Genomic DNA, 16,703 nt, shown 5'->3' on the forward strand with positions numbered 1-16,703 from the left:
ATGTGCTTAAGATATGTTTTAAGTATTCCCATTAAGTCTAGTTATTCTACAGTTGTATAGCTTAGGGTGTAAAATGTGTCATGTGTATATTTGATAAGCTTTGTCTAATTTGGTCAGTGTGCCTGGTCGTCTGCATGTATGTGAGTAACCTCTGTCTGCGTCTGGAGACTGAAAAAATATGCAAATCTAAATCTCTTTGTGTGGCAGCCTTAATCTCCTCCTGTGCTGTGTTTATATGAGATGGCTGCAAATGGTAGTCTGCCTCAGACAGAGGGGAAGTGGAGTTGATCTGAAAGTTGGACTCAATCCGTCCAGGTGTACGACTTATTTTCTTTTGTTTGTTTGTTTGTTTTGTTTTTTTAATTGTGTTTGCAAGTTGGAAAGAAAACACATGTATTTTGTAGCCATCATCAAGCTTTTGGCATAATTCAGACTGGATATTTGATAGCTCTTCTTATCTAAATTTGTAGCACTCATTTTATTTAGATGGTTTCCCGAGGCAGATGGGACTTTTAAGTAAAGTCCAAAAATTTAGATTAACGCTTTAGTTTGGGCTTTTGGAAAACCATTCCGCAAACCTGATTTGTCCATTCCAAAACCAGACTGCAGATATATTTGGATTAATTGTCCTTGTGCAATACTTCATTTATCCATCTAACCCATACTATTAACCTCGGCGGTGGTGGAAAGTGGTTACTATCTTTAGAAAAAGTCAGTAAACAACATGCTATGTTCTGGAAACTGCTGGAACATCAGTGGCAGAGTTATAATTGCCATAAACTGACTGAGTTCTCACAAAGAAAGAAGCCTTTGATCCAAAATGGACACCTTGAAGCTTGACTAAGACTTGCAGTTGTTTACAATGACAACCCAGTATCATTTTGGATTAACACTTTATTCTCATCAGATAAACATAAACCCGTTTGACCAAAATGGCAAGAAGAATAACCCCAAGTTTAGGGTTTCAAACCTCAGGCTCTGTCACAGTTTTTGTTGTTGCCATATCTAATAACATATTGAAAAACTTTTGTTGAATGGGTTTAATTAGAAGACAAAGAAGGGGCGTTTCTAAAATATCAAGTCCTGTCATATCTCTGAAATATGTATGTGATTTTTGATTCACCCCGATTCTGAATAGTGTGTGAGTTTTAGGCTCAAGAGATCTTACTCTTGCCATGTTCTCACTGTCCCATTTAGTTATTTTTTCCATATTGAGTGATCAATTGCTCATCTCAGAGAGACATTTCACTGTCCTGTGATTACCCCCAAGTGGTCTGTTGACCATAAACTGAAATAATAACACTTTCATCAGTTTCACATTCAATTCAAGCATCCAGCACGTTGAGATGAGTGAAACATCTACTTAGTGTATCGTGAGATTAAGTTAAGTGACATTTGAGTCTCAGTTGGATTCTGTAGAATATTCTCCCTATGTATGCTTGGGTTCACTTTTACCACTCTAGGTTCTTCTCATAGTTTGTTTTGACATCTTAAGTCACTTGCCCTCTCTAAAATACCCTTAGACCTGAGTGGTCTGGGTTATTTCACCTGCATTTGTCTTTATGTTGCCCTGTGATTGACTAGCAATCTGTCCAGGGTGTACCTTGCCACTAAACCCTTTGAAATACTACTGATAGGCAGTGATAAATATTAAACACAATTGTTTTGTTATTTAGCAAATATTTATTATAACAAATACATCTTGGCTACTTCTTCACATTCTCCAGGGATCTTCGGCCAGAAACTGGAGGACACAGTGCGTTATGAGCGCCGGTTTGGGAACAAACTTGCTCCGATGCTGGTTGAGCAATGTGTGGACTTCATTCGCCAGTGGGGCCTTCAAGAAGAGGGTCTTTTCAGACTGCCTGGTCAGGCCAATCTGGTCAAAGAGCTTCAAGATGCCTTTGACTGCGGGGAGAAGCCCTCGTTTGATTGGTAAGAGAAGAACATGAATGCAACTGACTTTACAAAGATTTTCATTTTGTCTACACCACTGTGACAGCATATTCATATTCCTGGTTTGAATCCAAAGCATGGGCACTGGTCAATTTATGCTAAAGAGAAGTGGTCTAATTAAATGCACTTGCTAGCATAGTCCTCCTTAGTGTAATAACTATAAAACAAGCACACTTAAATATACCTGATGATAATATGGAAATTAATTTTCTCTAACCTGTTAATCATCCATGCATCTTTCAGGGTGGTGGCTAAAGCACCTTTCATGTAAAATCCTTTGTTGCATTTCAGTGGCAATGACTCCATCCATCCCTTCCCTGGTTAGCCTCTCTAACCCCTGCTGGTCTCGCCACCTGTCCCCTGTTGGATCGTTATCATCTCTAAACCCAAATCCTTTTCTTTTGTAAGATCATCTAAGCTTGCCAATGCAGGCCTCATATCTCCTCTCAAATCCTTTTCTCGTTTCCTTTTTCCCTCTGGTAAAACGTAGGGTTCTTGCATGTGTCCCCGATTCATGCTTTGCTTTTTAATCATTTGAAAATTAGCATATTGAATGTTACACTAAAACTGTATGGTATTTCAATTTCAAGAAAAATACATCTTACAGTTTTTTTGCTTAAATGTTGCAATAGTCCATTGGCAAATCGAGCAAATTAAATAAAATGTTAAATATAAGGGGAAATAAAAACAAGAATAGTTTAAAGTCCTTTTTCAAGCCTCGCAGCTTCATGTTCCTTATGCTTTTATTTCAAGTTCTGCACTAAAGGGACACTAAATATAATTTAGAGGTTGTTGTTGCTCTGTTTTAGTGACATTTAGGACAGACACATCAAAACAAAGCCAACTATTGATGCTCAAATGAATTATGCTAGTGTGCCATTTTATGTGTAGATGTTAAATGCCAGGCAGCCAAAGAGTACAAAGTGCATTGCTGAGTATAAGATTTAAACAACTTGTGATAAATCTCTGTGGTCCATGGTAAACAGAGTCTAAAATGTGCAAAGTGAGCAAATAGGAACACATACATGAATAATAGTTGGCACAAATTAACATGGTAAGAAGATACTGGTCTTATGAATCCACATAAGATCAGTGACTGTGTCTTATGTCGACACAGCAGCAATTTACAACAAACCCTTGAATAATCTCAAATGTGACCTGCAACACCAGGGAAACAGTGATTGAGTGACAGTAAACAACTGCATTTAACAACATAGAGATGGAGAGATGCACCAATAATACTATAATAAGATCTACCTCAAAAGGGGTCATTAACATTGAACAATACTAATTGGAATCAAAAAAATATATGCATAAAAAAAGCACCAACTGGTTCTGACTAAAAGCCTTTGACATAAGTATCATGATCCACTGTATCATATACTTCAAACAAATCTTTAGAAACTGTAGCACAGTAGGCATTAGCATCCATTTTTCATTTAAAATTATATAAAACTTTAGTGCTAAGCTATTTGCTAAAAGCAGACTGATATGGAAATATAATTCATTAAAAACATCACCAAAAGTCTGGGTTTGACACAATAAGCAAAAATATTTTAGCAATTTTTTTATCTGTGCCTTCTTGTTGTGGATTTAATGCTTGTATTAAACAGAAACATGTTGATGTGGTGTTCAACTCTGAAAAGCATCTTACATCTTTTTAAACAGCTACTTCTGTTTAGAAACATAATACCACATAGGCCTTATCATAGTTTCAGTGTTATCACCGTCTTGCTTGTTGTCACCACCTTATCTGTCTACAGTAACACAGATGTGCATACAGTAGCGTCTCTACTGAAGCTGTACCTCAGAGAACTACCCGAGCCTGTCATCCCCTTCCAGAAATATGAAGAGTTCCTGGCCAAAGCCAAACTCCTCGGTAAAGATGATGAAATGGTAGGAAATGAAAAATTATGCTTTTTTTTCTTCCTTGTATATTTCTTGTCACAGACTTAATCCCTGTGTCCAATCATAAGGTAGGTGACTGGTATAAAGTTAGCTCTGAAAATCCTCACTTTTGTCCCGTTAAAGCTGATTTATTTCCACCACAGTCCATGCACCGCTCTGCCTCACGCAGTGGTGGACTTTTCCTGTTGTGGGCCACATAAACAGGGTTTCTCTTGCATTGTTAAACACACTTTGTACCAGATGTTCTCTGCTGTTCAAAACAGTTTGTTATAAGCAAGTCAACATTTTTGGCTACGGTGTTGTTTGCAAATCCCGAAAACATATCCTGAACAGCTTCCCTCATTTTTTAGCGCTCTCCTGACGTTAAAGTTAAAAAGTGATAAACTGGGGAAAAGTTCTACATATACTTCAAACGTACTCCTTGAATGTTTTCACTTTCTGCGATGTTACAATCACAAACTTCAATGTCTTCACTTGTGATTGTATGCAGCAGACTATCAAAAGTTCTTCATTATCCTGTGGAAGTAAAGCAACCTGAGTCAATGCTTTGTTAAATCATATTTTGCTATATTTACACCTAGTAGACCTTTGGTATACACATCTACTAGCTAAGTAAGAGGCGTCTGTTTGATCATAAATTACATTTCACATACAGTTTTTTTTTCTGTTTTTGTTTGTTTTATATAGAGTTGTGTTTTTTTTTTAATTTTAAGATTTTAACATGAAAAATTTCTCTAACCTGCAGGGTATGAAGGAACTGAAAAGGCTTGTGGAAAGTCTACCTCCAGTAAACTATAACCTCCTCAAGTACATTTGCAGGTATGTGTTACAATAGATGAAATTTAAGCCACTGGAAGTGGTTATCAGGTAAAAGTCTGTATATATATGTTTATGTTTTTCATAGATTTCTTGATGAAGTTCAGTCATACTCAGGAGTGAATAAAATGAGTGTTCAGAACTTGGCGACGGTCTTTGGGCCAAATATCTTAAGGCCAACGATTGAGGATCCGGTAACAATCATGGAAGGTCGGTGTTAAGAACATCCAAACTGTCTGTTATGGTGTTTCCTTTATATAATGATTTATGATCCCATTTTTTTCCAGGAACTGTCCTGGTCCAGCAGCTCATGGCTGTTTTGATTGGCCACCATGACGTGCTGTTCCCCAGAGATGAAGACGAGCCGACAGCACTTGAACTCGCTAACAACAACAACATTGAACCGCTGAAGGGACAAGTCCCCACAACTACCTCAGCTGTCAGCGCCCTGTCTCAGAATACAGAGAACAACAACACGCAGCTGATGCGGCAGTGTGTTTGGGACACCGAGTCTCAGTCGCACCGCCAACAAGTAGACAACACCAGCTCGCCACGATCGGCGAGCCCGAGGACAGTTATCACAGGACGCTTTGAAATGACCCGTAGTCCGCCCCTGATGGTGAAGAAGAACCCAGCTTTCAGTAAAGGTAGTGGCATTGTTACTAATGGTTCCTTCAGCTCCTCGCCCCCAGCAGATTTTGATAAGACCCAGAACCTGACCGCAGGTGGTAGTTTGCCCATGCGTCGAAGTGGGGCGCTTAAAGGTCCGGGCACAAAAATGGGCACCAGCGGTGTGACAAGTGGAGGCAGTCCTGCTGCGAATGGGACAAGTGCTTTTCGACTGGGGATGTCAGGGTCTGATATGATCACAGGAGGTCCAACCAGCCGCAATGGTCTTTGGGTACAAAACAGCTGTGTTGCACTTCGGGAGAACAAGACGCGTGACGTCTCCAACAACGGGGATCAAACGACCAATCAGAACCGCCTGTCCACGTACGACAACGTCCAACTGAACCATCAGAACCTGCAGAACCAGATCACCAGCATGTGTCTGAACACCAGCTGCGAAGACAAGCAGAGCGTGGACAGCGCCACCTGGTCCACGTCCTCCTGTGAAATCTCCCTCCCTGACAACTCCACCTCCTGCCGCTCCTCCACCACCACCTGCCCCGAGCAGGACTTCTACAGCGGACAATACGAAGACCTGGATGGACCAGCTCAGGAGGGAGCGCCTCTGCAGACGGGCGGAGAAACAGGAGGTGGTGGGAGGAACAGCAGCAGGGAAGGGAGCGGAGATGGAGCAGGAGGGAGCAGTCGCGGCACCAGCAGCAGTGATACCAGTGAAGGTTTCACCACTGGGAATGGACCTGGGAACCACAGTGCTCTGCACAGTCTGGTGGCCAGTCTGAAACAGGAGATGCACAAACAGAAGACAGAGTATGAGGCCAGGATAAAAAGGTGCAGATTCCATTTCTAACAGTTTTCTTCCATTAGTGCCCTGATATATAGATAAATAATTTCATGAAGAAAAATAGAATAATAAGTTGTAGATCGCTTTCTTTTTCCACAAATTGTTCTGTGCTGAGATGGTTTGTTGATAAATTGTCCGACTATAATTTCTCCTCATGGTTTTTTTTTTTGCTTTATTTTGTTTTTTTCTTCCAGCTTGGAGCAGCGCAACCTGGAGCTGGAGACGGAGATGGTGGGCCTACACGAGGAGCTGGACCAAGAGAGGAAGAAGTACACCATGGTGGAAATCAAGCTGCGTAACGCTGAACGGGCCAAGGAGGATGCTGAGCGACGAAACCAGATGCTGCAGAAAGAGATGGAGCAGTTTTTCTCCACGTTCAGCGACCTCACGGCGACTGGCAACAGCACAGCCACAGAAGCCCGCCGACCGGACCGAAACAATGCCATCTGGATACAGTGAACGGCACACTGTGGTTCATTTATCCATTTCATGGATGTGAATGCTGATGGGACTTGAGACAGGATTAGGATGCTGACTGGAGGAAATCTGGGCCTGTTTTATATAAAAAATATATATTAAATAAGCGTATACAGCTAAAAAAAGGGATACTTGCGTAAATACAGTCATCACCTGGAGTGATGTCAGGCTTACATTATATTTGTACATAGCGTTATTTAAACACCTCATGGACACTTTCTAACCTTCTCAGAAACTGCAGCGGTGCTCACTCACACTGGGAAGTGGAATAAAGAAAAGCTTCATCAGTGTGTCAGTAAACTGTACATTTTATGTGGGGAATGTAAAATGTGAAAAAACATGGAAAAAAATAATAATATCCTCAACCTTGGACCTAAAAATAATCAAGTGATACTTCTCACCAATTTTATTAATTTCTAATTGCCCTATTGTGTCATTCTGTGTGGGCTCATGTACATAGGGGGAAACGATGCAGACGACTTTAGGCAAATGTTTGTAACTGAATCTGTCACTTAAATGTTCAAGATATTTAAGCAAAGTCGTCATGGTGATATGTTTTATATCAGGATTGTTTTTGTCCTTGCACTTCTATGTTTGTCCAGTCTCCACCAGTTGGTACTGAATGTTCTGTCAGTCAATCTGCAAACCATGTTAAACTGGTGAGTATATTGTGTATTTGCTTGTACTTCTGTGTAGTTATATTTACTCATGACCAAAAAAAATAGAACCTTTCTGTAAATATTTTTTAGATGTTGAACACACTACTTGTTAGTCTGCACTGTGGTTTTGATTGTTGTTTAAATGGCATGGTAGCAGTTCAAATGGAGGTTTTGTAGCTTTAAAATTGCAATTTAAGCCTGGCACAATTGGTCAGTTGCATACAATGCCAGTTAGAAGTTTACGTACACTCATCGTTGACGAGGCATGGCATATTCATTTTGGGCTTTAATTGGTGGATTTGAATTAATCCTTCCTCATGGTGGAACAATTATCCAACAAACCTCAGTAAATGTTAAAAATTTTAACATTTTTCTGTAGAAAACAAGCTTCTGTCAAAGCCAAAATCGTGCTGATGGACATAAAACGATGCTCCATGTTCAACTTGCTTACAGTGGTTGCTTATAGTGGACGGTATATTTCGAAGCGTTTATGTATAATGTTGACATAGTATGAAGGAAAGTCACAATAAATTAAAAGTTATACATCCACTAGTAGAGTTTCTTGCTAGATAATCATTCCACCTTTGTGACAGAACACTGTAAAAATATCATTAGGGCCCGCACTTAATATAAGATGTATGCCCGTAATGAGTGTAAACATCTGACTGGCACTGTCAGAGATTTAGGCAACAAATATTTGTCCAGAATACAGAATTTGAGGAGAAAATATACCTTTCCACTTCAAGAGATATGTAGCAAATTCTTGTGGAAATTCAAATTTAAACTCTGATTGAATAAAATGTTAATTGTAAAATATGATTGTATATAAACACCCATCAGACGATTTTCATTCTAACCTATAGAACAAGTGCAAAAAGTGCATCTGGATAATTACCAACACAGCTGTTTTTAACTGTGAAAAAAAAATCTGACTACAGCAAGAATTTTGTCAGCACCGATGACATTAAAAGCCCGTCTGTTAGATCTACTGGCAGATGACGAACGCATGAAGGTGCATGAGGTTCATGAGGGTTTGTGTACAATAACTTAATATGCGTCAAGTGACTTTTCTATTCACCAAGTGTATGTATGTAGCTTCAAACCAAACGTCTACACACAGTGTGGATTTGCTAATGGGTACAAGTCCGGTCGTATGAGTCATGAACACGCTTAACGCTTCTCCACCAGAGATTGTTCCCCATTTTAAACCTGCTGCTGGTCATTGCAGGACATCTGGAATGTGTGCACAGAGAAAGAAAGTCCCTGGACAACCAAATAAAGAGAGGTGACTCTAAACTCTCTTCACACATTATAGAAATAATAGGCTTTAGCCCAGCTGACGGTGCCACCTCACTCTGAATTCCACGCAAAGAGCAGATGATGGACTAAGGTGAAGGCGGATACTGAAACTCATGCAAGACGTGATACTTGATGTTCAAAAGAACCTTGAAAAAACATGACATTATAAATAAAAATGCATTTCCTGTGAGTCTTGTGTCACTTCTGGGTGTTTTTCAGAGAATAAATGTGGACTTTCTGTGTAGTATATAACTAGGAGAGTCAGAGTTGGGTGTTACTTGGCTATTATGTTGATTATAAAACAGATTCACATGTTTTGTGCTATAGCCTTTCTTTATGTTTAAAGTTGTTTGAGTCATAAAGACAGGAGTAAAATTTGAAAAATGGGGGTGTGTTACAAGGGCAGAAATGTCAAAATAAATATGCAGTGCACACATTATTATTTTGATGTAACTTTGCCAATAAAACAAAACAGGACATTAGTTATTTACAGAACTATTAATCAAGCAACACAGGGAGCATATTTATTACATATAAACTAACCACCAATACTAAAGAATTATTTTTACCTACTTTTTTAATGACTCAGAGCTTAACTGTCTAGCTGTGATTCTCTCCCAGATGACATCACTAAAGGCACTACTGCTGTTATTACCTCTTGATTTTTTAATACAGCATGTATACGCAGATCCATACTGCAGAGTTTTCTACATAAGTATACTAAATTTAATTAACTAAACATTAATACTGAAAACTATTTAGCATTCTCATTCCAATAATTATGTCCCTGAAGAGTTGCCCGTGTTGAAAAACAGAAATAAACAATGTTTTTTTTTGTTGTTTTTTTTTCAGTGGTAGCATTTGTCTCTTTGTCAACAGACTCAGCTGTTTATTATTTTTGGTTCACCTCTATTTGAGTGGGCCTGTTTATGAAAAACATACAGTATTCTTTACTTCTGAGTGGTTGAAGCAGCCACCTTGCTCAAGTATCTGTGTCTGGATAATCAATTGTCCCTGAAAATATCAAGTAATCCTGAAAATTGGGAACGGTAAAATAGATCTTATTAGACTTTTACATGAGGGATTGAAGCAAATAATAATACAAATGTATGTAAAGATTGTACATAGTAAAAAATAATATTTTCTCACCATACTCTATTTCCCACAAATCCTCCATACCCTCAAGGGTAATGTGAATCAATATGTCTATTTCATTCCAAGGTGTTCTTCCTAAACCATATTACAGTTGTTGCACTAGCCTTGATGATATTATACACCAAACTGAAAACTAATTTCCAATGTAAATATTGGTACCCCATTATGTTTGCTAATCACCAAAGCAGCACTGTTGATGCTGAGGAAGTGAAAATGATTGTATGTCATCCTTCTAATAATTCTACACTATATTGTGGTTTCCAGGAATCCCAGGAGACAGCATGGAAACTTGTCTGCTAACTTCCTTGAGGCTACGTCTGCAACCAGATCTGAACTAGAAGTGACAACATACAGGAACCTGAAAGGGGTTTTCAAACTGTGAGGTCCTATAGTGGTGTTAGGTCTTACAGTGGAGTCTGCAGGTGTATGCTATTGGAAATCTTGTCATATTCCTCCAGTCAAAACTGATGTAACTGAGTTAGGTCTGCAGCCCGACTTACTTACGCTCTAAATATGGATTTTGTTGTCCTTAAGCCACCTTATGTAAGAATTTGGGTTTTTTGTGTTTATTTTGTTCCTGTGTCGTCCACCCCTTAATTGATCCCAGCTGTGTCCTGTTTCCCCTGTTTACCTTCCCTGCTTATTTATACCCACCTGTGTCTGTTTCCCAATCAGGTCCTTGTAATAAAATTGCTTTGCTTTGTGTATTTATTCTGCAATAACAGTTTAGGAGACTACCATACTCATTCTGCCAGACAACATTCGTGATACTCGTCTACTTTTCATTTGAAAGACTTAAATTAAAGAACAAAAAATCAACCATAGTCCAAGATCAAAGGTTTTCTTTATTTTCAATCACATACATATACTATTTGTACATACACAGTTCCTTTAAAATGTTGTGTTTACAGTAACAGCTTTCAATATTTTTTTAATATTTTTTTGTGTTTGTTTTGTTCTGTTTTCATTTGCATTAATTTTGACTTTTACTCGAAACGCTATATTCTGAAGCATTGAGATCAGCGTGAAACAGATGCAGTTTCTTTTTGTCTTTAACCTGACAATGTCAAAAAGAATGACTTGTTTAAAACAGCACGGAGCAAAAGAATCAAGAGAGAAGGAGTCGGAAAAGAACTGAAGAACAACAGCACCTGATTCAGATGAGCTATACAGGGTTTCATTATTGGAGACACTTCGCCTGACCCTCACAGTAGCTTGCCTCCCTGTTTGAGTGCAATAAAAAGGTTTATTGCATTTTTTTTTGGAGTGTTATTATTTACAGTTGAGCTTGTGTGAAAGAAAATCAGTAGGTCGGGGATCACTACTACAAGACGTATCCTAACCTGTGACGTGTATTCTTCTTTTTTTTAGTATTTGCAATGTTATGGCTAAATGACAGGTCAGTCATCCTCAGATTACAGATAAAAGTCTGAGAGACATACATGTTGTTGATTTTGAACACACGAGATCACTTTGAAATATTTCCGCAAAAATCTGGATCATGATTGACAGTAAAGTTTTTGAATCCGTTGGTTAATGTGACTGAACACCAAACAACTTCCGGAACACACAACTGAGTTCGTCTTTGACATTCTTGAAAGCAACTGCAGTAAAAGTCCAGATCAGGTCACAAACTTAAAATTTATTTTTTTATTGTTTTTGCTGGTCAAATTTCAGGACAATGACAGGCGTGCTTGTGAAACTCTGTTTCTACATTCGGTGTTGGGGGGGAAACCAAAAAAAAAAAAACAGCAGTTTGTGCGGCAAAACTTTCTTCTTCTTCAGGCACATTAACCAGGATCAAAAGCACCTTTAATCACAAGAAAATTGTCCAGAGGGATGTTGAATAAAAAGATTAACAGTTCACATTCAGAAAAGAGGGGTTGGGGGAAAAGACATTAAGACGTGTCAATATTTCTACTAAGTGACCAGGAACATGTCAAGATACGGAAAAAAAGAGAGTTTACATGGTTCAAAAATCCCTTGTAGAAAACTGTAACACTACTGTGTGTATTTGTGGCATAAAGAAGCCAACTCAAACTGTGGACCTCCTTTAGGTGAAAAAAAAAAATTATTATTTGAACATTCTAAAACACAAAACATTTCAAAGTCGCACCCTGTTTTTGAAAGATTGCCCTGACCCAGACCCTGAACAGAAAGCCAAGCTAGTCATAGCTTTTTCTGGAGACGCCAACCTCAGTCGCCCTCTTCTCTGTGGTACCTACACTGCACTGGCTTCAGGAGTGTTAACAAAGTAGCTGTTCGAAGTCAGGATTTTTGTATGTGCACAGTGTTGTGGCTAGACTGCAGGAAAACAATTATGTTGTGCTGCTAAGATTGAGACTATATACCGACAGACGCCACCAACTCAGCAATTCTCCACACCTTTCTACTGTTATATGTACAATTTGTGACGATATGTATAGTGGAGACATCCTGCTGCAATTTTATTTTGACAATTTATTTAACAAACAATGACTTTAGCCAGCAGTTATCAATCTGCTTAGTTCATGCTGTGCAGTTCAAACGAGGTTGTGATGAAGAGAGCATTAACGGTTATCTTAATGGGTCACTACACTAGCAGAGAAACAAAATATGGCACTTATGGCAATGGAAATCAAAAAATTTCACATGTAATTGTTTCTTCCTTCCTTCTTTCCTTTATTCCTTCCTTTCTAGGCTTCCCTCCCTTTAACTCTCCATCCTTCTTTTATTCCTACCAATGGGTTGTCAAGCAAACACAATAAAAATGGATAGGATTAAACAAAAAAAAAAAAAAAAAAAAAAAAAAAAATATATATATATATATATATATATATATATATATATATATACACTGCTCAAAAAAATAAAGGGAACACTTAAACAGGTGTTTAACACTTAAAGTGTTCCCTTTATTTTTTTGAGCAGTATATATATACATACATATATATACATTATATGTATATGTATATATGTACATCTAAAAGAATTTCAATGTAACCATGGCAAAATACAACATACTGTTGGGCACATTTAGTTTGTTTGTTTGCTTGTTAGGATCCCCATCTGCCATTATTGTGACAATATTTAGTGCCCATTAAATTACTGAATTTAAATAATTTGCCATTTTGCCTCAATATTAAATAAACTCAATTTTATCATTGACACTTTGAATATTTATTAATATTCTTAATATCATAAGAAGCTAAATTCCTGTTCACCAATTTTGTTTGATTTCATAAAAGTGGAGGGGCTGGTTGACCTTTTGACTTTCAACCTTTCATTAATATCTTCAAAGCCAAAGCAGCACAAACGTAGTTGAGGTATTTGACACCCATTTCGTCAGATTTGAAGAAGGGGGGGGTTGACCTTTGATGACTTCTAGGAACATTTCTTTATATCTTTAAAATCATAGCAGCACAAACAAAAAATTTTGCTGCACAAACGTAGCACAACGTTTGACACCAATTTTGTCTGATTTGAAGAAGGTGGAGGGGCCAACCTCACTCAGGTAATGCAGTGTAATGTAGCAGAGTGCGACTGAGCAGTGCAGAACAAATACTAACATCTCCAAAGACTTATGATGCGACAACTGTGCATGCGCTGGAGACAAAGCTGAAAACAGAGCTAAAAGAGCTCACAATTTGAGTGGCTGAAGAACTAGAGCAATCCTGGAAAAAAGAAAATGGAGGTTAAACAAGGCCTTCCCACATCCTTTCACCAAACTGTGGTTTAGGGACTTTTTTTTCTTCTTTTTTGGTGCAGCTGCAGTCCTTTACTCCAAATAAAACTAGCCATATTCAGATTCCTCCCACTGGTATAAATAAATAGATGAGCCATCCAGTCAGGAATTATGGCAGTTGAATCCTATCCAGCTGCCTCTTTAGAGTATGATTGTGTAGCGTGCGGCAACAATAAGAGCGTGTTTATTTGTCAGGTGAAGTCACAGCTTCAAAGTTAACACTCCTTGTTTGCCCATAAACCTCTGCGCTGTTTCACCTTTGTCTCATTGAATGGTGTTTAAGGAGTCAAATATTTGGAAGAAGCCTCTTTGTGGTTGAACCACAGTGAAACATTTCCACTTCTTTCAACCGTGACGGTTTATACAGTGACATGCAACGCCGTGGGTCAGCCCATGGGGTGGTGGTGACGATGGGACCGTTTGTACACCACCAGGGGAAAAAGCATGGAGATTACTCACCAGTGCAAATGATTTCTGAGAACACTGACCATTTCAATCCTGATTTTACCATCTTTTCAGCTTGCCCGTGTTTCACAGACACACCCCTGTCCTACTGAGACCAGACCCCGCCTTCTAATGTCTGTGGTGGAGTTAGTTTACATATCACATGAATATAAGTCTCTGTACAGACTGGGGTTTTTTTTCTCTCTCTAGCATACAGTATGATTTGCGCAGTTTTAATCTAATCATGCACAACTACGGCAATAGGTAGAGGGGCAACTGAGGTGGAGAGAAGTAATGTGGCAAGGTGAGCGCTAGTCAGACAAAGAACAAAAAAACAAGACAAAAATAACTCCCAGTGTACTGGCCTTCAGTCCCAAATCTGTCTGCCCTTCAGCTGTACAGAATTACAATATTTACAAGTAGCTGTGGGTGAGAGCGACTGCACATTCCCTGAAGATGTACAAAATCCAGTAAACAGTACAGGCAAAGTTACATTTCAAAACTCATGTTGGGTGGGAGTGACTCAGGAAATGAGTTGAGGTTCAGAGTTGAATGCAGAAAAAAGGGAAATTTCTTTTGTAACCAAAAGCGATGAAGACAATGGCAGCCCACCTTGCCACAACGATTAGCCACAGATGCTTGTGGAAGTAATTAGGAGGAACCAGCAGCCGGCCAAAATGCATTTTACAGGAGGCGCGGGGTTTTTGTTTGGATGCCATATACAAGACATGTGTGGGCGTGTATGTGTGCGTGTTTCAGGGGAGAGGGGTTATAAGCAAAGCAACTAGAGGATCAGTAACATATATCTCAGCTCATTATCTTCAGTTTAATGCCACTGCTGCTTTTTGAATGACAATGCGCAGGCTTTGGGTTTCATCATGTCAGACTGTTTCAGTAGTTTATGTTTTTGTTCAGAATATATTCATTTTGATCTATCTTTTTCCATTTTTTTTGGAATTTTTGCTTTATTTTTTTAAACATCGTTTGAATTTCGTCGGTCATATCTGTTGGGTTCTTCACCTTCGGAAGAACATGGGGTTGCGCAGGCAGGCGGATAGTCACCTGCAGCACCCCAGGGGTCCCGTGGAGGTCTCCAGGCTGCTGTCAGTGTCTGAAGCCAGGGTCTGGTCGGTGGACATGGAGGAGATGTCGTTGATAGAGGAGGAGGGAGGGAGGCTCTCGCTGCTGTTCACGGCTGCACCTGTGCTACGGGAATCAACAGCAGCAGGAGGGTTAAAACGTAAAAGAGTTCTGATGGGGGCAGGTTAATAAAAAATTATATATAGCCAGAAGATACAGTTCGCAAGCACGGACAGCACAGGGGGGATGGATGCTGAGTAAAGTTGAGTTGCATTGCTGGGACAGAGATAACGACATTATTAACATCCGCTAAGAGGAAAGAGTCACAACTGCAGCTCTGATCAGATGTTCCCAAGGAGTCTTTGGAGGCATGAAGGTCAAGTTTGTTTATTGATGCATTTGAACAGTTTTTATGCCAGGATAAACAGCTAATGCAGCAAACAGCATGAGTGATTTTTAACAACAAGAATCAGGTGCAGAAGTTTAAATTTATTGTGGCGCAAAATCAAAATGACACATTCAAGTTCGAATATAAACTATAAACAGACACCCCATAAATATTTTGTTAGATGTACCTTAGCATGTTTTTCATCAAACTTCAAAAATGTTTTAATTGTGTTTCGTTTCGGGTTTAGCAAAGGCTTTGCCAAAGCTTATTCTAGCCTGGTTCATCCATTCTGAACAATGCTTTGACATGTGTCTTTGCTCACTGTTTGAATAGGTATATTCAAATTTCATGCCACTTCTTTGCTAGCATGAAATAACCAGATATTAGTTTTATAATCTTTAGTTATTCTGATATCTCATCAGGCAATTGTACAGTGTTGCTGATGACTGCTGATCAAAATAGGTTTTGAAATGTTTAACGCTATCACTAGATATCTACAATGGCCACAGGCTAACCCTATAAGATACTACATATATGTAAATATATACTATTCTTAACATCCGAACTCGGTGACAGGAAAACTGCAAATTGTCTGATGAGAATACAGGTAAAATAATCAACCAGAACAAAGCAAAAAGGTTATTGATTGCTACAAGGAAGTGTGGGTTCTCTGCACCTCTTGAAGAGGCTTCTGATCCTGCATAGATTTTGAGAAAATCCACATTATATTAAAAATGCTGCACGCAATTCCTGTTTTTAAGGATTACTGGAGTTGTATGTCTTAGCATTATTGCAGCCTAAAAAAAGAAAAAGAATAGTTCAAACCCCCAAGTCATTATGACATTCATGTGTATAAAGATTGTATCCGAGCATCTGACCAGAAGTATACAGTGAGTGTGATGAGACGAGAGTGATTAAGATTTGGGTTGTGTGGGTACTAAATGAAAGGCTATTAAAGGCTCCCCGCATTATTTAGGCGGCAGCTGTTGTAATCATTCACATGGTATCAATAAGCTCTTTCATAGTTCTCTCTACATTCCTTGATTTATGTCATCATTAAACACTGCTGAGCTGGCACAATTTATGTCAGTTCATTTGGAAGTTATTAAAAGAGTTTCCCAATTTTCTTTTGTTGATCATTTCTTGAAGTTAGAATCAGTCAGCAGCAAACTTTCGGAGACCCCACGAGAGGTCTCTCAGTTTTACCTGCTATTCTGTCGTTTCATCATTATCACAGATTAAGTGATGAAATTAAGGAGATCACAGAATGATCCACTTTCAGAAATGGCAACTGAGTTCATGTCACAGCACTTGCAGCTCTGCTGG

The 16,703-nt window shown here is 38.9% G+C and overlaps 2 protein-coding genes across 12 annotated transcripts in view; one reads left to right on the top strand and one right to left on the bottom strand.

Annotated features, from left to right (window-relative positions):
• Positions 1-8,776, top strand: part of arhgap24 (Rho GTPase activating protein 24) — a 65,962-nt gene extending 57,186 nt beyond the window's left edge. For all 7 annotated transcript variants that reach the window (XM_014468644.2, XM_023338435.1, XM_023338437.1 and 4 more), the window contains 6 exons: positions 1,728-1,935; positions 3,720-3,852; positions 4,610-4,683; positions 4,769-4,890; positions 4,968-6,138; positions 6,346-8,776. In XM_014468644.2, coding sequence (XP_014324130.1) covers positions 1,728-1,935; positions 3,720-3,852; positions 4,610-4,683; positions 4,769-4,890; positions 4,968-6,138; positions 6,346-6,610 — 1,973 coding nt within the window. In that variant the 3' untranslated portion in view covers positions 6,611-8,776. The remainder of the gene's footprint in view (positions 1-1,727; positions 1,936-3,719; positions 3,853-4,609; positions 4,684-4,768; positions 4,891-4,967; positions 6,139-6,345) is intronic.
• Positions 8,777-13,520: 4,744 nt separating this feature from the next.
• Positions 13,521-16,703, bottom strand: part of mapk10 (mitogen-activated protein kinase 10) — a 38,644-nt gene continuing 35,461 nt past the window's right edge. For 2 of the 5 annotated variants that reach the window (XM_005798633.3, XM_005798635.3), the window contains exon 13: positions 13,521-15,110. In XM_005798633.3, the coding sequence (XP_005798690.1) occupies positions 14,968-15,110 (143 nt within the window). In that variant the 3' untranslated portion in view covers positions 13,521-14,967. Of the gene's footprint in view, positions 15,116-16,703 lie in introns of all 5 variants that reach the window. The other 3 variants (XM_023338603.1, XM_014468661.2, XM_023338602.1) reach the window with 3 other exon arrangements.

Source organism: Xiphophorus maculatus, chromosome 8 (genome assembly GCF_002775205.1).
Source record: "Xiphophorus maculatus strain JP 163 A chromosome 8, X_maculatus-5.0-male, whole genome shotgun sequence".
Lineage (NCBI taxonomy): Eukaryota > Metazoa > Chordata > Actinopteri > Cyprinodontiformes > Poeciliidae > Xiphophorus > Xiphophorus maculatus.